This window comes from Poecile atricapillus, chromosome Z, assembly GCF_030490865.1.
Source record: "Poecile atricapillus isolate bPoeAtr1 chromosome Z, bPoeAtr1.hap1, whole genome shotgun sequence".
In the NCBI taxonomy this organism is placed as follows: domain Eukaryota; kingdom Metazoa; phylum Chordata; class Aves; order Passeriformes; family Paridae; genus Poecile; species Poecile atricapillus.
In genome coordinates this window covers 9,140,035-9,161,580 of record NC_081289.1, presented here as the reverse complement: position 1 = coordinate 9,161,580, position 21,546 = coordinate 9,140,035, and the positions used below count along the sequence as shown (strand labels likewise).

The following is a 21,546-nucleotide window of genomic DNA, read 5'->3' as shown; positions in this document are numbered from 1 at the left end:
CATTTTCTAGATTTCACTGTAGCAATTACAGGGATGTGACTAAAGTTTCTAATCACAAACCAATTATATATTTTCAAAACTTATATCTACACACACAGACCATGAAAAACCAGAAAAATCACTTTAAGTGGCTGTGCCATAATAGTCACCTTCTTAAACAATTTCCTACATCAGAATGGTCTTTACTCAGGAAGAACAAAATTTGTCACCTACTTTCTTAACAAGCTTTCTCTTTCTTTTTGAAAAGTTCAATCAAATAAACAGAGCTCTTTATAGAATAAGTCACTCCTTCAATGGAGTGGGAAACAGCAGCACTCTACCCATAACCAGAAGGCCAAAGTAAATCAGATTACTCATATGAAAGCTTTTTACTTGCAAGACTAAGGCTTGAACTGTAAGTTTCTGCTATTTCCTGAAAATCCTTCTAAGCTTGGTGAAGTCATGTTTAGGGTTCTAGTGCCATATCTTTGAACATATCTGGAAATAACTACCAATGAGAGCCAAAGTTTCCCACTTAGCTAATCAGTTTAGAAGATGAAGTTCTAAAATCCTAAATGCCACTATGAAAATATATCCCCACAGACAGAGAGCAAGCACTGAAACTGGTATTTAGTTCTTCTTCTGTTAGTTCTTAAGGCTGACTTATTTCAGACACATCCTGTCAGACAACGCTATTTTCTAAAACCAAGAAACATACTTCTACTGATTTGAACAGTTGCTACATGATGCTGACTGAGCAATGCCAGGCTCTCTGAAATCAGACATTTCCATCAACCCTTGAGAAATAAATCAAGGAAAATGACATTTATGTTACCTACTTGATTAATTTTTGAGACTCCTTTCTTCTAAAAGACATTACTGTCTTGTAACTCCTTCCTTTATTTTACCTTCCACATTACTTCAGTCAGCTCAACAGGACTATGCTGACAGACAGCTTGTCATATGAGTAGGTGCTGTGGAACTCCAGCATGGGCAAAGAAATTGCCTTTCATGAATTTCCTTCTCATGAAACAACAAATGGAGAAGAAATTACTTGTGCTGTGCCTTCACTTTCCATTCATATTCACTCCATAATAATTAAACACTTCTGTCTAACTTGCAAGCTGTTGGTTCCATAAATTTTCTACCTGTGATGAAAAATGAAAGCCACTGCAAAAGTAAAGAAAATTTTCCTGGTGAGCACTACCCATACAGTACTCATAAACTCATCTTTCCCTTTTAATATCTTCCTGTGTGAAGAAATTTTAAAAACTGGATAGTGAGGAAAGCCTGTTCCTCAAGAACTGAGTTTTGTAACTTCAGAGCTTTTAAACTCCACTGAGCCCAGGGGGAAAAAAAAAAAACAAAAACAGCTAATTAATTGAGTTGATCAACTTGTAACTGATCATTGAAATCCATTCCTGTCACTGAATCTCCGTGACTTTCTGTCTTTATATTTGCAGGTTGTGCAAAATTCAAACATACACTGCTTTCACTTGCCTCATTTAGAATTACACTGGAGTGCTCACATGGGGTATGAATCAAAATTCTTAGAAAAATGGACCTCCTGTATTCTCTTTCCATGCACTACAAGATCTTACTTGATATTATTCTGCTCACTTGATATCATTCATGCTCATAAACCCTTCAACATCAAACACCCAAGTATTTAATAGATCAGACTCCCAGCCTTTTTGACTGAACAAGGAAAAAATTTTGTCAAAGTTAAAAACAAGTAGTGAAAAACTAAGATAATGATTCAGAGTCTTCATTGGAAACCAAACAGCTTACACAAGATACAGATAAGTCTTTGAATGAATCACTTGCAATGAATCTTTGCACTCCCCTACATTTACCCCATCAAATGTATTCTAACCACCATAAAATCCAATATGCAAAAATATACACGCCATCTGCAGATACATAAGGAAGTTAAATCCAGCATGAATCTATGCATTTGAATCTCTAAATACTTCCATTATGTTTTATGATGCTAATAATAGACAGCAGGGACTTGAATCCCAAAACTAAATCATGACAGATAATGTAGAGCCCTTCTTTTTAATACTTGCATAGAAATAATTCCATCTGCCATATTTTTTCTTGCTGAAGCACTGGCTTCTGGTTTGGTATAATCAGGAGATATAAGGAATGTAACTGCAAGGAAATACACTTTTGTTAACTGGACTTATTAGTTTTTATTGCACTAACTTGTGAATCATTGTCTTTCTGTCAGCACCTTCTTTCCACTTGCCTCATTTCATTTCTCTTAATGTTTTAAAAAATGGATCTTACTTTTCAGTAGTTAAATATGACACTCACACATTTAACTTCACTATCAAGTGCAAAACAGGCAGTAAGAATGACTGTTTTAAATGGCTGAAAATAAAAGGTGTAAAGAAGAGAAAGATACTATAGCAGTGATAGTTTTACAAACACAAAATTCAAGATGTATCTCTTCTCAGACAGATTTAGTATAACAGACTTCAAGTCAAGTTTAGACAAGTAAGTGATGCCAAAGAAACAGCAGATGAGACCTGTCAGCAGAAATAAATATTTTTATGTGAATAGAAACTGTACACATAAGGTACATTCAAAAATGTAAAAGGTCTTAGAAGGTGGGCCAGGGGAATAACTAGTTCTTAACTAATGCCTGACCCTAGTTTATCAGCAAGTATATATTTTGTACTTAAAAATTCAAATTATGACCTACTTAAAACAGTGTCAATCTACTGGCATTCCTTTTCCTGAGCTGCATAAATAAGATTTCAGTGCCTTAAAAGGGGAATATGTTCAGGGGAAACTGAATTGCCATTGCAAGGACACCTTTCTACTAGAGATATACCAACTTTAGTACCAAAAGGAACTAAATTATTTCCAATGCTTTGTTCAATGATTTCTCACAGACTATGAAGCCACTTTTCATACAGTCTATGTAAGCAATAGGAAACTAATTAAAAAGGATATTAATACCTTGCAATGCACACAGGATTAATCCAAGTCATAAGGACAGAACATGTGAATTGGAATAAAGCAAACTGAGAGGAAAAGCCATCCAAGAAATGCAATCACTATCACAGCTTCAGACTCAGAAACAAAATTAAATTCTCCTTGACATGCTCTGAAAATTATATCCTGTGTGTTGATGAAGACCCAAACAATTCACCCTGATTCCTGTCATAATTACAATATATCAATAATTGTTTGCTACTAATTATGAATTTATAATATCTTTTCTAGTAGAATTTAATTCTAGTGATAATGCACCATTTCTGGACTCATAGCCCTAAATCTAAAAGGAAAATGACTACTTATTTTTGAATAGCAAGTTAAGATCAAGAAATACAGATTATGTGTTTGTAGAGAATTATTAATTCTATATGGACAAGTCATCAAAAAAAAAAAATTAGAGAGCATGAAACACCTCATAAATCCTATTGGATCATACGGATTAACTGTTTTCACATGCATAGAGGTTCAGAAAATAGATCACTACTGAACAAATTATCATTGCAGCATGTTTTAAAGCTCTGTAAATTACAGGGTGTTTTTAAAGCCATACACTTTCTAAAATGCAATGCAACAACAGAAGTTCTGTGCCTGGAAAACCAGTTACTAAATAGTGAAGTTACCCCATTAACCTTGCTTTTTTTTTTTCTCCTCCACTGCTTGGATCAAAAAGAGACACTAAAAATAAAAACAATTAATGTAAAACTGACAAGATAAAGGAGACCCATAGTTAGTAGAAGAAAATAACAATTTGAAATACAACCCCAGCTGCCTCAGTCGTTTCTCACAGGGTTTGTGTTCCCAGCCCCTCACCAGCCTCGTTGCCTCCTCTGGATGCACTCAAGCGTCTCAGCATCCTTCCCAAACTGAGGGCCCAGAACTGGACACAGAACTCCAGCTGTGGCCTCACCAGTGCCAAGTACAGGGGAAGAATGACCTCCCTGCTCCTGCTGGCCACACCATTCCTGATACAGTCCAGGGGCTGTTGGCCTACTTGGCCCCCAGGTCCCTTTCTGCCTGGGCACTGTCCAGCCACACCATCCCCAGCCTGTAACGCTGCAGGGGGTTATTGCGACCAAAATGCAGGACTCGGCACTTGGACTTATTAAATTTCATCCTATTCAACTTTGCCCATCCATCCAACCATTACAAGTCTCTCTGCAGAGCCCTTCTCCCTTCCAATAGAGAGAATATTTTGTAGATGTATCAATTATGCAAAATTTGCACTTTATAGATTCACTGTGTGAAGTTCACTGATGTACAGTGACTAATGGCCAGTTTAAAGTTAGTATTCATTAGCATGGACTGATTATGGACTGCTTCCTTCCTCTGAACCTCATAACTTTCAATAATATGTGTAAGTTGTGTTTACAGCAAAGTGCCTCACTTCACCCTGCTGCCATGGTGCTGGAAGACACCACACATGTACTCTGTGCCCTTGAGCATGCTATGAAAAGGAGAGGAGGCATTGAGAAAAAGCCATGCATAAATACTTGCAGCATCCTGGGTTGTCTTAGTTATGAGCACAGCTAGCAGGACTAGGAAGGTGATTATTCCCCTGTACTCTGTACTGGTGGAAGAGTTTGTGTAGTTCTCGGCTTCCCAGTAAAATAGAAACATGGGAAAAAAAATCTAAGCAAAGTTTGGTTTTGAGTTTTTCCCTTTCTATTGTTAAAGTTAAACTTTACAAAAATTCAAAATACTTTTAGAGATAGTTCTGAGACTTTAATCCAATGTCCTCTTCTGACTTTAAAAGAAAAATAGAAACCTCTCCTAAGAAACACCAAAAAATAAGAGCCAGAAGTAGAATATGTTTAAACTTTACTGTTTTAGCCAATATTCAGTGTCAGATGACTTCTGAGCAAACAAAATACTTAGTGCATATTTCAAAACAAAAATATTTAATAACAGGTATTTCAAACATTCCAGTCTTTTTCCTACTGTAATTCAAAAGCAAGAAGAGAACATCTGAAGCTGGGTATGTGCCCAGGCTGGTTCTCTTGTACTATGCCAGAGTTCAGAGTTTCAGTTAAAATTCCCATTGAATAGCTGTGGGAGAATTATATTTATGTAGGTATTTAAGAGCTGATTGGTTTGTTTGGGGAGGGTTTGGGGGAGGGTGAGGAACAGGCATATCTGACAGCTTATCTAGACAGTAAAGGTTCTAATATCATGCTCTAAATGTACAAAAATGTAGTTACTAACTAGTATCCTGAAGAGAATAGCTAAGAGTTTGTCATCAATCAGAAAGAAATACATCTTCTTCTTATCATATAAAAGGGAAGATACAAAACAAGATCAATTACAGAAGTGACACTTAAAAAAAATCAGTCATTTGTATTGATAAATAATGTTGAGGATCAGAGTTATGTCAACATCTTCAGCAATTATGGGAATGCCATTGCAAAACCAAATAAAAAAATCACAGTATACTCCTTTTGGATTTCAAGACAGTGGTCAGAAATCCCTCCAAAAATTAAAATATTATAAATATGTCTGGAGTCTTTAGCAAAATTATTAAGGTAACTACAAAAAGTAACTGAAAAATGAAATACATGCATTAAAATAGTATACATAAGGACAAGATTGCATATGTTCAATTTCTAATCTCTGTACATGACAGCTGGACCATTTCCAATGTGAAGGCTGTTTGCTAAGTAAAAAAAGAGGAAAAACAAAAATAAAATTCAACAACAAAGAAATTTACTAACCTAGAAATACTAAAAACAGAAGACCACCAGATGGTCTTTCAGTCTTGTCCTTAGAAGCCTTAGTTACTTCACTTTCTGAGTAATTTCATTAACCTCCAGAACACAGAGGGAAAATTAATTCACCTCACCATTCTTCTCAGAGAGTGTTAGTCTGACACAGCCTTACATTTTTTTTCCAGTGATGCAAAAATATACATTTTCACCCCTCCTCCCCAACTCAACAGAATTTTGTGCAAAATTCAGCCTGAATAGTTCAGCAGCAGCTAATCCCCCTCTTCAACATCAGTCTGTGACCTCCTGTTTCAAATGCTGTTAGACAGCATCTCCAGCAGCTTATTGGCATGAATCTAATCATCTTTCCACTACTATATAATGGCTTAGGTTCCTCTCAGCCTCCATCCTTACTCTTAGTAATACTGCAGAAATCAATTTAATAGATAAATATCATTAAATCTAAAGTCACATTTGTTCTTATTCTGGTCCACTGAACTACATGCATTTCAGCAAAACTAAAAATAATTACTGACTGCTGTCTCTTTAAATGACACAATCTTTTCATTACTCAGGGAAAAATATTAATGTGTAGAATACAAACAGAAATCAGGTAAATGTCCCCTCTTGCTCATTTCATCTTTTCCTTTACATCTGAATTTTTATTTTTACAGCTGGTCACACTTCTTGCAAACAGTTAAAATTAGTCGCAAAATTACTTTGATTATGCTCATGCTATCCCATTAAGTTTAAAATCACCCCACAATAGTGGCAAACAAGGGATTTTATAGAATTTCTTTGTGTGAAACATTGACCTTTTTTTACTAATATGCTGTTGTGGTGTGACAACATTCAGCTTTTGGTCAGCAGAAACATGACATGAAATTTTTAACATATGCTGAAATTGGAACTTAATTTCTTTAACATAAATAGCCTTGTTCTTCAAGAAATGAGACCACAAAATGTATGCTAATATTTAAATTGACAGTATACTGTCTTCTCAGAATTTTATTAAATATTACAATATCTATAGGTCCTATTATAGTCAATCACAGTGACAAATATTCAGGGGAAAACATCCTGGTTGCAGATATATACAATCCTCAGATATTTTTCAAAATGCTATTATAGCATTTGTTCCTTGGAAGAGCTTCAGCTCTTCATATTCCTGGAATATCAAAAAAAAATTAATTCGAAGCTCCTTCCTATTAGGGAATCTATCAGAACACCAAAACTATGTGAGTGTTCTTACAAAAAGCTAAATGTTTTATATATCTATGGTCACACAACTCGTGACAGGGTCTCCACGTATCATTAATGTGATCAGATAGCATGTAATGTCTTACCTGGGCACCCAAAAAAAAAAAAAAAAAAAAAAAATTGAGGCACTTAACATACATTAGATTTTGTCTGTTTGCTTAAAAAACATCTTGAAATCGATCACTGGGTCTTACATTAACTAAAACTCACTGCAATATGTAAAATCCCTAAAGTAAGCATTTCTATTTCTCAATAATGCATGAACGTATTACATTAAAAACATATTATACTGTAATGGAAAAGAAAAACAAAAAATACCTTTATCTCAATAAATAAATTCTTTTAAAATTACTATTATAAAGTTGAGTAGAAATATTCAAACTTCAAATCTAAAATTCAACTTCAAAGTTAATACCAGCTTAGCTTTCAAGAGACTTCTTCCTCATTCAATAATGGGACACCAACCAAATTTCTAATGAAGTAACAGAGAAGAAAATCACCTGGCTCAAGGCCAGGTCAGTAATTTTCCTGATAATCTGTTTTAGATTTGTGATTCCAGCTTGACTGTCTCTAATACTCTAGTCTAAAAACTATCTGCATGCACAGGAGAAAAACAAGCCACACACAAAAATCAACATTGAAAGCTCTGGATTAATCGCTCACCTCAACATTTTATCTTTCAAAAATGCAAAGGCATCTGAGATGGAATAAATGTATATAAGGAAAGAACTCATTGCAAATTAATTCCAAGTGGATGAAAAACAGCCTGATAGACAGCAGCTGTGTGTGCCAACAGCAGTGCTGCTGTAGACATCCCTTTGGATTTCACACCATCAGTGGCTATTACAAACATTAATAAAAGCCATCTGGCCTTACATGGCTTTATGGCTATATCTCATTGTTGGTTTCAATGGAGTTCTTGTTCAGAGAGGTAATTTGGAAACTTTTAGACACCAGAATAAAGGAAACAAATAGCAGGTAATTAATCATGGTAATAGTCCTTCCAAAGGTCACAATATTACTTTGAGCAATGAGACCAATCTTCACTCCTTGAATTTAATTTCAGGGGGAAAAAACAAAACCTAATTTTATGGTCATTAATACTGAAAAGAAAAATCAACGAGAATGCAATCTTGTAACTCATGCATTGACTAATTACCACAGAGATCTAAGATGCCTTGCTTTCAAAGATCATCCCAAGATCACATTCAGAAATAACCAGCAAAACCTGACTGCCAAAAAATGAAACTGCATTAGTGTATAATTTGCTCAGGACCAAGCAGCCCTACTGAACTGAAAGACACCTGTTCAGAGAAAGCTGTAAGAAAGTAAAGATGTTTTCATTTTCCTCTGCAGTGATGGGGAATTCAAAAAAAACCATCACAGGACATCTACTGAATAGGTTAACTGGATGCAGTGGTTCACTTTGTTGAAAGCTGGGTGCAGACTCGTGGGGTCTTAGAGGAAACTGGGAGACAAGAAGCTTGGCTTGTACCTCGGCAGCAACAGGCCTGAGGATGAGAGTCTTGAAGTCACGTGTCTATTTGCAGATCTGTATTTTGCATATACTACCATTGATGAAGAAATCAACTTGACAAACCCCCACACATCACACTCAACCATGAGCAGGCTTAATTATTGTTATTAATCATTAACGTAGCTGTAGCTGGTATGCTTAATGCAGCAGTACTGCCTCTGGTTGAACTATTCTCAAAGACACACCAAAATCAGATCCTACAAGAGGTTTCCATGTCTGGACTTCAAAGGGGGTTAACCAGAAGCTAGACTCTGCTCCAAAGGAACAGCTCAAGCCATGTGCAAAAGACAGAAGTTCAGACTTCTGTAAAATCAGCATGTCAAAGCTGGGTTTTTTGGTTTAGCTGAGGCATCAGAGAAGGACATGAGCTCCGAACACCCTTACAAGTATCTGTCTGTCTTTAAGCATTTAAATACCTCTGCAAATGTGAAACAGAAATCTAACTTCGTTGATGAAGCTCAAGCTCTTCAGTCTTAATTAAAAAGTGAATTCAGGCATTTTTAAAAAATATTTCTCTTGTGTTCAATTTTGACTAAATCATCCATCAAAGAGTCATATTAGCCCTTCTATTCTGTACATACACAATATATGTGCTTTATAGGAAAAACTGAAGAGATGACTCATTCTGCTATGAAAAATATTTCCAATTTAATATATATGTCTGTCACGTATATTGAGTAAGTTAAACAGAAAAGTAAGATACCTAATTTGGGGTGAGATTAATTTCATTCTGACAGTCAAGAGTAATAGTGGTTTTTTTAATCATCTAACATCCACTCTGATTTTCAATGCCAGATTTTATCTTTCAAAGTAATAATTAGCAGCAGTTTTAATATTTTCTCAATTATAAAGAATTATCATTTAATGGATAAAATTTCCATAAATGTTAGGGAGTACATTGTATTAGCCTATTATGTTCTGTATTATTTAGTTACTTTATTAAACAGTAATAGCATTCACTTTCTTACAATCAAAATTTTAAAAGGTTCTTCAAAGGGAGAGGGAAGAAGCAGAGAAGATAAATTATGCAGCTGAAAGGAGTGATTGTTTTTCTCTTTGTCTCTTTAGTGCAAATTCTTCTTCACTGAGTTTCCCAGACACCATCTGTTTCCAAAACAACTCATCACCAAACATAAGAGAGAAGATAGGAGCTTCTTACAGGAGCTGAACCTGCCAGTTTGCAGAGAGGTCTGAGCTTTTTTAAGTAGGAAATACATGACAGTACAGAGCTGTTAATTAATTAAAGATAGGCAGTGGGTGTCACCTCAGATGGTGCAGTACACTATTTTAGAGATTTTCATTAGAATTATACATGGATTACTTTATTATGTTGCTGCACACTTGTTTTAAGAAGTCCAAGGCATGTTTGGGCATTCAGTAGCAGGGTCTGATTCACTTCTTCCAGGTGTGGTTTTTTTAAAAAATTCTTTTTTAAAGCCTACTTTTGAAGCTTGAGTATAAGGGCAGACTTGCTCATGCCACCACTCCACTTGACATATCAGTGAAGTCTTGGAAAAACAGAATCTAGCAGAATTATTTACACTGGGTGCTCACTCACCCATGCCAGTACCCTTTTTGCGGGATTTTGGGAGGAGGTAGAAAAACCCAAGATGTATCCAGGTACATGACACCACACCACCACAAAATCGCTCCCTTCATCTCCAGAGAGGCTTATATCAGTTCCAAAATGCTATTTACTGCTACTTCTGTAAGTTAATACTGAACAGCAAGGTACCAATTTTTCACTTGGTTATAATATGGAGTTTAATGATAGCACTGTGCTTACTTTAAAAAAAAAAAAAAAATAATTTCTATTTTTACTTTTCCTTCTCTTCATAGTCTATGGGGACAAGAAAAAGTATTTATTTAGTTAGGTCTAATAAGTAGGAGTGGTAAAATGAGTTATTAGAAAAACATGTAAATTCTTTTGGCAAGTTATACATCTATTTATAAATATATATCTATATAAGAATATACAGATTGGACAGAAACCATCAAGCTTTATAGATTCCTATCATGATATCCACCAATGTAAAACAATTTCATAAAAAATACATGTGCCGTAATAAATATATTAACAAATATCACTCTAAAATTGTTTATATTACATATTCTGATCACATCTCTAACAGATTACATCTTTTTTAAACAACAAATCCTTACCAAGTCAGAGATATGATGTCTCTTTTGCCCTTCCCCAGTTCTCCCTGTCCTTCTCCATCATTCAAAATGTTTCTCTCCTCTCTGTAGCACCAGTAATTTATTTCACACATAGAGCATTCTTTACTTCCCAGTGCCTTTCCAGGCAATTGTATAGCTATCAGTAGATTAAAAAGTGCTTCTGTTGTTCTCCTGGCAGTTCTGTTAAATTAAATCCATTAGTGTGGTCACATATACACACTTCATATTTTCAACTCTTTCTGTTAAAAACGTAATTCTATTAAGGTGTTATCCTTTATACTGCCCACACAGAATCTAAAAATCTGGATTATCTTATTTTCCCTTAGTTTAGCTTTTTAAGCACCTTTTTTTTTTAACATTTTATTACTGCATTAATTTATCACAGGTTCTACATTCCTGACCTCAGCATACTAAATTACATTATAGACAACCATCTTCGCTCCTGCTCAATATTCTGAACAGTTCACTGAGTTTTAAATGCACAAAATGGTCGTTGCCACACATTTCATTTCTGGCTTCAGCAGTTGTGATCTTGTGCTTTGTTGCTAAAAATAGAGCTGCTTCCAACTACCTGAGCTGGAAAGCTAATTACAGAGCTGGTAAACAGCTCTCCTCCCCATTGAGCAAATGGCAGAATAAGGAGTCTGCTAATGCACTAGGGCTCCCATGGTCCTGTGGGTCTCTGAAATCTATCAAGTGTCATTTATTTAATCATTCGTGGCTGTTTGCATCTTGGATAAATTACCATTTAAGTAAATAACTGTTTGACTGTTGTATCAACAAATCAGGGAGAAAAACAAAAATCAGTGCATTTTAAGAAAAAGTAGTCTAGCCTAATTCTCTGCTTGCACAAATCAAAACAATTTCATTGAAGTAAATAGCATATTGTTGATTTTGACGAGGTAAGAGTCTGGTTATATTTTCTGCAGTAGAGGGATTATTAGAGGACTGACTGTTTGCAGCAGCTTAAAGAGTTTTTTGAAAGTTTTTTCTGTCACATACAGGCAAGAACAAATAACTGCCACTGTAAGAAAGCACTTTCTTCCCTTAAAAGTATTCTCAGCCCTGTCTGCAGTACAGCAGCACATTGGCTGGAAAAAAATTCCCTGCTGAGAGATCTTAAGGTAGAAGTGCCCCTGGGGTTTAGATGCTCCTCTGCATTTGACAATGAAACACTGGTTTCCCTGTTCCATTGGACTGATCCTTATGACATAGCCTAATACAAGCTTTGTTGGCAACAAGGGCTCAGCCATCACTCAGTCAATAAAACACCACTCATTTTCAGCCATTACTGAGGGAACAAAATGTAGACAACACATAAGCAACGTCAGAATAACTGTGATAAAGCTGCAGGCCCAAAGAAAAACTAAGATAATGTTTAAGATGCAGTATGTTTGTTCATCCAAAATCACTTCTGGGGCCAAGACGGCATGTAGCTTCTGGAATTACGTTTTTTATCTGAATGCACAGCATAGGAATTAAAGAATTAAGTAGATAACCACCAGAAAGACCAATTTTAAAAAGCACTTCTATTTCTCCTTCCTAACCCCCAAAGAAAGACAAGCAAATAAAACCTCCAAGACAGTAGTGAACACATTAGAAGAATTTGGAGGATGAATAGGGTATGGAAGTGAGAATAAACTATTTGCTCACCCTCATGTTTCTGTCATGAAAAAGATATATACTCTATACTGTGCATCCAGGGACAGAGTTGCTATCTGATCATAAATACGTTATTTACACAGCACATCTGGGAGAAGAAACTATGAGGTCCCTGTTCTGTCTGTCCAGTTGTTATGAAAAGGAAAGTCAGGATGCTCTCATCCAAGCAAACCACCTCCTATTGTGAAGGAAAAGTACATTACCACTTTCTAGCAAAACTGAGTGGAAAAAAAGGCAAGACAGAAAACATGGACAGAGGTGAAAATGTGTAGTACAAGGAAGAAGAGGCAGGAGCCAAAAGAGAAACAAAGCTAGGCATGAGGAAGTCAGAGTAAAGAAAATAATTTATATTTCAAGCTCTGGATATTCTAAAGAGCAGAACCAGAGGGAATCTTCTAAGAAAACAATGAAACAGAAAAACAGAAACACAGTACCAGCCTTCTCATGTCAACCTGAAGAAATCAAGGTAAAATGTCTGCACACCACAAGGCAGTCCCACACCATCACAACTAAGTCAACTCTGAAGTCATGCACTGGGACTTGCACAGCTATCATTTGAGCAATGTTTCACCAAAACTGACACATCTTGTTTCCATGGTACTCTGTGTACACGTAGTAGAGAAAGTCATAAGCATTTTTCAAAATTAAATCCATAAAAGTATGTATACTTAGCAATGGACAATGATGAAGTGTGTGGGTTGACAGTATTACGTTCATAAAAAACATTTAAAAATCAACTGAATCCAAATTTTCAATCACTGATCAATCTTCCTGCATTTTCAGACCCCTCTTTCTGACCTAAATGACCACAAATACATTAGACAACATGGTCATGTGATGGATAAAATATGCTGATTATAGTAGGAAAAAGACCTCTCAAATGATAGTATATTCCAGAAAATAATACACAAAGGCATATGAAAACATCATAAGCAATATTTTTCCTGCAATATGCTATTTCTTCCCAAATTTATTCTCATCTTAAGACTGAGATGTGATATCCTTTAACCCTGGCAGTCGTTTGTCATTTTTCCATTCAGATTTCAAAGGCAGAGCACCAACAGCCCAGTCCTCATGTGCTGCACAGACCAACTTAAACATTTCAACTGCTCACAAGTATTTTTAGGTGGTCTGCTTCTGTTGAATTAAACTTGCCAAATTCATAGGGCAAATAAGATGTGCCTCCACCTTCCCATTAAGCTAGTATAAAGTTTCCAATCCCATGGTCAAAAAAAAGAAAAGAAGCAGATAAAAACATGCAATGAGGAAACTGTTGAAAATAAGTTATGTAATTCTTTTAAATATGAGTAGCTGTCTCAGGCAACCACAGAAAAAGCACATTGAAACTGACAGTCTTTAATAAATGAAGTAACTTTGTGGGCCTTGTATTGTTCTTGCCAAAAAATTACATCTTTCACCACACAGGTATCACTCAAACTTCAACCTCCCTAATGAATGCATCAGCATATGCAAACACTCCAGAGCCAGAATGAGATTAATGGAATAAATTTAGGGATGTATTAAACAGCAGGGGAAGGGCAATAACTACACATTAACACATTTCTTCATTCAATAGTTTTTTCAATCGAAGGCATTGGTTAAGAAGCACACATTAGGAGACAATGCTGAAGTGTAAGAAAAAGCCTTAAACAGACTGAAAGTACAATAGTTTGCTGTGTCATAGTAGCACCAGTTTCAAAGTTCATAAACATATCTGCTTATGTCTCAAAGCCCTAGCAACCACCTCTACCAGACCTCAATATGCCAAAAATTAATCAGAAGTACAATCTGACAAGTGACTAAGTTTCATACAACACAGATACTTAATTTTAAAAGACTTCAGATGATGAAATGCTCGAGAAAATTTCTTAACAATTCAATAGCTAAAATCCAGCCATTTATGTCTTCACAGCACAGGGAGCCTGTAGGTAGGAATACAGGGTTAATACAGACTCCATCACCTTACCTCAGCTATGTGCGGCATTGGGTTAAATCCACAGAGATTGCACACGACTTTCTTGCACTCGGTACAGGTATTAAAGTTGGGAGGATCCTTAGAACCAATATTTAGTCCAGTTTTACAAAGGGGACAAGACATTTCAGGTTGGCTAGCTTTCTCTGGTTCCAACAGCCCATCAGGTTTCCTAGCTTCAGCAGCCTGAGGCTTACTATCTTTAGCCAAACCAGGTTTCTTTTCAAAATCAGATCCTTTAGTTAAAACACTATCCACTTTTGATGGCTCTGATTTTTCAGCTGTAAGAGGCTTGGCTTCTTTCTTTACAGGAGCAGCTTTTGGAAGAGGCTGTGCCTGACCAGCCTCTTTGGGGGCTGCTTGAAGGGCTGGAGGCTGTGTTGGAGGCTGAGGCTGCTTTGCTGCAGGACCAGGTGGAGGGGGGCCCGATGTCTGAGAACCTGTCTGACCCGCTGTGGAAATCAAATTTGAGGCCTGGCTGAAGAATGAAGCTCCAAATCCAAACAGTTTCCCAGTAACTGTTTCTTGTGGTGTTGTAGGTTGAGGCTTAGGGGCATCAGTGATGCCTCCCAGGTTAAGGCTGAAACGCCTCGACTGCTCAGGAGTTTTCTGAGGTGGCTGGGGCTGAGGTGCCGGCTGTCCGGGCACTGGCTTGGGTCCTGCCCCTGCTTGTGGGCCCTTGGGAGCTGGTTTTGTATCAGGCTTTGGGGCTGGTTTTGTTGGTAACTTTTTAAGATCATCTTTTGTTTGTGTCGGCTCAACAGGCTTTGGAGCTTTAGCATCTGGTCTAGCCCCAGGCTGAGATGCAAGCTTAGGGTCTGACTTCTGCCGGGACACTTGTGGAACAGGTTTGGAATCTGGTTTATCCCCAGCTGGATGTGTGTCCTGTGATGGCTTTGCAAGCTCAGGCTTTGGGGAGTCTGTCACTTTCTGTTGAGTTGGCGGTCTGGGGCCTGCCACATCCTGCTTCTGCTCTGGTGCTGCAGAGGTAGATACAGTGTCTGCTGTAGGCTTCTGAACACTGGCTTGTTTTTGCTTATCTTCAGCCTGCACTGGCTTGGCCTGATCAGATTTTGGAGTGGCATCTATTTGCTGGGAGGTATCAGTGGGCTCTGCACCTGGTTGTTTTGATTTTACAGGAGGAGACCCAGGCAAGGGTGTTTGCTTTTTTTGTGGCGGAGGTTTTTTCGAATCTGCTAACTGTGAAGGATCAGGTTTTGGAGTTACATCTTTCTTTTGAACAGGCTGTGGCAGGGGAGATGGTTTGGCTGTTGAAGGTGGAATGGGTGTCTTCTGTTTGGGTGCAGGTGGCTGTGGCCCAGGACCAAGACCTGGTGCTAAGTCACCTCCTAATGTTCTTTGCATCTGGCAGTTTAAACAGAGCCACTCGCTGATCTGAAAAAAGTAAAGGCAATTATAATTAAGACAAAGTTAATAAAATAAACACATTAATAAGTTATTCTAATATAGGACTTGCTCCAACATTTTAAACTTCTGTGTAAAAAGGGAAAAATATTACTAATAATATTTTGCAATTAACATGCACAGCTGATTATTTTCATTCTTCTCCACATCACTGTGAGTCAAGCTATCACTGAGCCCATAATTCTAATAGCTTCACATTCACATTATACACAGCTGAATATTGGAGGATAAAAACCCCACAGAATAAAAAAAAATTCATTGGAATTTCATGGGACCCAGTGATTCATTTACCGTAATGATTTGCCAGAATAATGACAAATACTGCTAAAATAGTTAAACACATCAAGTGTGCTGACAGAAAACAATAATCAGAATTAAAACACAGTAAATGCATAATTATCTTTAAGCATACATCTATGAAGCTCTTAATACAGCCTGTGCTTTTGGTAATGGTTTAAATTACAGATCACAGGTATTGGCAGTTCATATGTATCCAATGAATTAGCCACGGAGGTGTATAACACAGACTTAAGAATTACCACCAGTCTCAGGGGGCAAGTGTTTATCCAAAATCAGTGAGGAGCTTTGCCTGAGCCCTGATGGTACTTCAAGAGCCATAATTAGGTTTCCCAAAATTCCTTTCTTATTAGAAGTTTTCAGGGTAATTGCTATACCTCTGTAGACAATGGGCCTCTCTTTTCACACAGAGGAGAAGGAATAATGCAAATAATATATTTACTCATGTTTCTCATCAATTATAGTACCTCAAACTTGAAAACATTTTTTTATCATTCCCAAGCAGTATTACATGAGAGGGAAACCATATTTCTGGTAAGACAGAAAAGCCCAGCTTCACCATCTGAGAAAGGATCAAATTGCCTAAAACGTGGTCACGTGCTACTTTCCACACTTTCCATCACTAGCAGAAACATTATAGGCAGCAAAAATGCCATTCAATATGGTACAGAGTCCCATGGGCCTCCACCTGCAAGCAGATATTTAAGCAGGTCACCTGCAGCTCTTCTCCTATTCTTTAGTCTTTGTGTGAAACACAGGGTGCCAGCTACAGCATTTACACACACCACTGCAACAGACGGAACCGCAAGTAGGAGAACACACAACCTAAGTCTCTTTTCCCTTAAGGGTGAAGATTCCTGCATGCTGTTTCTCACTCAAGTCTCGATGGTCTCAGAGTTCTTTTTCAACATAAATGATTCTGTGATGCTATGAAATCTCTACTATACACCATGGAACAAATCTAGAGGTACTACATGCAAAGGAAGAGTTTGTCTGTGTAGTATCAGAGCTCACTGGAAGGAAAGAGCTCTGATGGACTCAGGCAATGAATTCATTACTTTGGTGTGCTATTCCAGCCTTTTATTTTTGCAGCAGCAAAAATTAAGAGTTGGATGCAGCTCCCTAAAACACAGTTATTTCAATTATTCTGATAAACATGGTATAAACACACACTCTGGAATATAAGTTCACCATTTCTAACAGCTTCAGAAAGGGATGACAAATTTTGGCCACAGCTGTAAAGTTCCATTCATAATAAGGCTGCTCTTATCTCCCATTTTCAGTACAATTTTTTTAGATTGCTCAAACAATTCTGCGTTCTACTTGCAAACCATATAGCAAATGACTGCTAAAAAGTGAAAACAACTGAAAAAACCTGGAACACGTTTAAACTCCGCTTTGAATTATAAAATGAGGACTTGAGCAAGGATTACACTTAGCTTAACTCCCATTTTGTTTGCTTAATGAACACTTCCCTTACCTGATTCTAGATATTAGTAATATAATTTAATTAGATACATACTAATACCATTTCTGGATGAATCCTTAAGGGTTTTCTAGGGCTTAAATGTAATCAAAGACCAGGCTGCCACAGTTGTCTGGCTTTAGCAAAGTAACTAGATTTCTTATATTAGGGAGGTAGGCTCTGCTTCAGTGGAGAAAGACATGATCCTGGGAGGACCTTTTTAATGGACCTAAGCAAGGAATGGCTTTTTCCCTATCCAAAGGATTCTCACAGATATTTGGAAAACACACTTTCTGTAGGGATTCACTGATTCTGCTTCTTTTTGACACCATGGCAATAACAGGTCTCATATACCTGCTCTCATTCAGCTTCCAGGAAATCTAAATTTAAGTCATTATGACACCTTTAAGGCCTCAAATGAAGTAGCTGTAGGGTTGATGGGGCTATAAAAATGAGTAGTTTGAATAATTCTTACATTTAAGGTGTCCTGATTCAAATTGCATTTATAAGCATTTAGATTTGCCTTCAACCTGCAGCTTGTCCAGTCCGATCCTACTACCTACTTGGAGTCCAAACAAACATTACTTTGTATGCTACAGATTTCAAAACAACCTTGTGCAGAAGACAAAACCTTAGCCCTCAACCACTAATTTTCCTTTATTTATATATAAATATATATATATATATACATACATGCATATACATATGTGCATTCTTGGTATGAAACTGAGGCCTCAAAAACCAAAACCTGATTTGCTGCTCCTACAGCTGAACTTTAAAATGAAAAGTATATGAAGTTAAACTTCACTATGCTCTGCTTTAAATCTTTCTGGTTTAAACATAAAATTCCTCCCATGCATTTTAGTGGGAGGAATTAAGTGCCAAAATGCTCAAATCATTATAGGTTACATACATCTTCAAACAAATACAAAACTGTACAAACTATAGTCCCGTGATTGGAACAGCAGGAGTTCAAAATGAAATATGCTATGTGATACAGTTTTCTGTCAAACACTTGACTGTTTGTTCTACCAGAATTAGAGATTTCCCATAAATTTTATCAGGAGGAGGCTTCCATTAAATACAGATGCTCTGACACAGTATAACAGATGAAGTAAAACTTACTGCTGCTGCAGATACCTAAAATACTAATGTTTCTCTATCCTTAAAGGTGTTCCTGGGCAGCAGTTCTGTGACCTCTTAGCTTCTTTCTCCACACTTCTGATATTTTTATGTGGGATTAAAAAAGCAAAAGTTTCTAGAAGAACTTGTGAGCTTTAGTATTTCCTGTCTGTGAAGGAGATTCCTCTTTGATGCTGAGAAAACCAAGCTGTTTTTTACACCAGTATATAGGGGTAGGAGCTGGATCTTATTTCTAGAAGACATCTGTAAGTGACTTTCTTCATTCTGAGAGCCATGCCAATAAATGCCATAACTAGGACAGTAAACTTGACAGATTTCATGCAGCATTTTTGTTCAGATTTCAACTCCTGAGCAAAGAAAATTGCTGCTTTGTTTTCTAACTGTTGTAGAAACTATATGCCCTCAGAACAACAAAAAAGTAATTAAAATGTATTTTATATATTCATCAATCATAGCATCTACTCTTCTAGTTTGAAGCACCAAATGAACTTATTCAGTATTTTACTAGCAACATCCATGGAGAATTACTTTGAAGAAAATTTTAACACTACATTCTATAAATTATGAATGCATAAAAAAAGGCAAGCTAACAGTTGACACCAAAAACAAATAGCAACAACAGTTCAGTCCTTCTCCCCATCCCAAACAAAGCCAACACAGTTGAAGGCTGTGAATAGACACTGAATCCAGTGTCCATTCCTTTTTTCAGAAATAGTTGAGATTTGTTCTACCAACACATACCCATCCAAAGCAACAGGAAAGCTGTCAGCAAGTGCATTGCCTGGCATGCTTAATTTCTATCCCTGCAGATGATGTAGGGGAGGAAGAGAATCTATCTTGATTCTATTATTCCCGAAGTATATGAAATATAAATTTTGACTTGCAGACTGAACATATGTCATATAAAAATCACTGGCACACAATATGAATGTGGTTCTCAGAAGCCATGTTAACAGTCCTTTTGCAGAGCAGAGCTGCACTCCAAGTGAATGGGTCTCATTCTCATTTAGAACAGTCATTTGCTGCTATAAAAAGGAACTTAAAATATACATAAAATATTAACATCCCTTTACATTACCACAGATATGGAAATGGACTTTGTTGACACTGCTCAGCTCCAAAGCTTTATTGACAAAATCAGTTTCTAGTCTGAAAACACAGTAACTTACTTGGTCCCTGACAATTTCAAAGAGCACTGACAAATTCAGATTTGGCTCTTAACAGACATTTTTGCCAAGATGATGAGTGAAACATGAAAAATAAAGTGCTCAAGAACACGATTTTATGCAGCTTCGTGCAGTGTGGTAGAATACTCTGAGACAAGAAACTAAATCAGAAAATCCTGTTATGAACAAAAAATAAAATTAACTACCAGAAACCAAATTAAATTAGTGTGTCAACATACAAGTTAAAATGTCTTCTAGAAGCTTTTGCAGTACTGGAGACAAAGTTTTTTCTTCTACACCATCCTTCTATGAATAAGTTCACAGCTATGCAAAGTAATTACACTGAACCAAATACTTAACAATTGTACAGAGTATGCAACTGATCCTCATTTCAGGCAAATACATCATCACTACAAAACACATATTTACCTTCCTTCAGGTATGAGTTTTCCAAGGAACACTGACTCAAGATGCTCACAAACATGATACTAGATTCTAGTCAGCAGCATGGTCCATGGGTATCCATCCCACAGCAATGGTTACAAGCTCTGTAGCTCGATGCTAAACCAGTGCTGGTGCAAACTTTTTAACTAGACATATTGAAAAACTATTTTAAAATGTTACTTAGCTGTTCTAAAGCTACTAAAAACTACTGAATGAATGCAGTTATCACAATCTTATCACAATCTTAAAACATACTCCACTACTCTGCTTAAATTACCAATACAAAAATCTATAGTTTGCATATGAATCATGAATGTTTGGGGAACTATTATTTTATAGCTTACATAGTTAGAACCATAAAGCAAAATAGTGAACATAATCTTTAGAATTTTTTTATGTCAGTATCTCAGGATATCTAAAAACTAGTTTTTATAGCCTTGAATATGATTAAGCTGCCTCACACACGTAGGAAGGAAAAAGACTTTTAAACACAACTCAGTGCACTGCATCATGCAGTAACGCAACAAATGCTCTTTGCTTTCATCACCTGCACTGAGATTTAATATGCCAGAAACACGTGACTGATTGGCAAAAAAGCAATCAGCAAATCAAGAGAGTGGCAAAGAAGAGGTTAACAAAGTTCATCTGTGCTGTGCTGTGCTGAGGAACCATGGAGAGGATTAAGCTGCGTGCTGAGAGCAAGGCTGGGCAGTGCCTGCCCAGTGCCCAGCAAACACCGTCCCACATCACATGGCCTCACATAGTAGTAAATTACAGTTGCTGAGCAACAGCAATACGGGCACAGATGGCTGACTGCAGTTGACATCTTTAGCTATGCAGATTAATTTATTATTTACTTGTGTTAAAAACTGGAAGGGCCAGCTTTCTGGTCTGATGAGAAAACACTCCAACATATTGTAGAATATTGCTCAATTAAATTATTGGTACACTATTCCCCATGCAGAGGGGTTTTGCCTCTATGTTCTGCCCCTCATGTAAAAGAAAAAGAAAAAGAAAAAAACAAAACAAAACAAAACAAACAAAAAAAAACCTGAAAAAACCAAAGGGCATCACTGCTATTTCTACATCTAATCCTTAAAGTAAGGCACAACTATAGGCACAGTCTTCCTCTAAGACAGAAACAACGTGGGAGTTTAAGAATATTCCATGGAGAGAAACAGAATTCTGTACTTCCATACCCCTTTACTGGAGGATCTTTGCATTCCCAAATGCCTGTGTGGCAGCTGTGGCTAGGGGCAGAACTGTAGGAACTATACTGACTTCATTTCATCACAAAAATTGTG

General features: G+C 36.9%; 1 protein-coding gene across 1 annotated transcript in view; it reads right to left on the bottom strand.

The window, feature by feature from the left end:
* LOC131572759 (protein piccolo-like) overlaps positions 1-21,546 on the bottom strand; it is a 309,016-nt gene that overhangs the window by 274,459 nt on the left and 13,011 nt on the right. Inside the window, exon 3 of the mRNA XM_058826081.1 lies at positions 14,297-15,697. Coding sequence (XP_058682064.1) covers positions 14,297-15,697 — 1,401 coding nt within the window. The remainder of the gene's footprint in view (positions 1-14,296; positions 15,698-21,546) is intronic.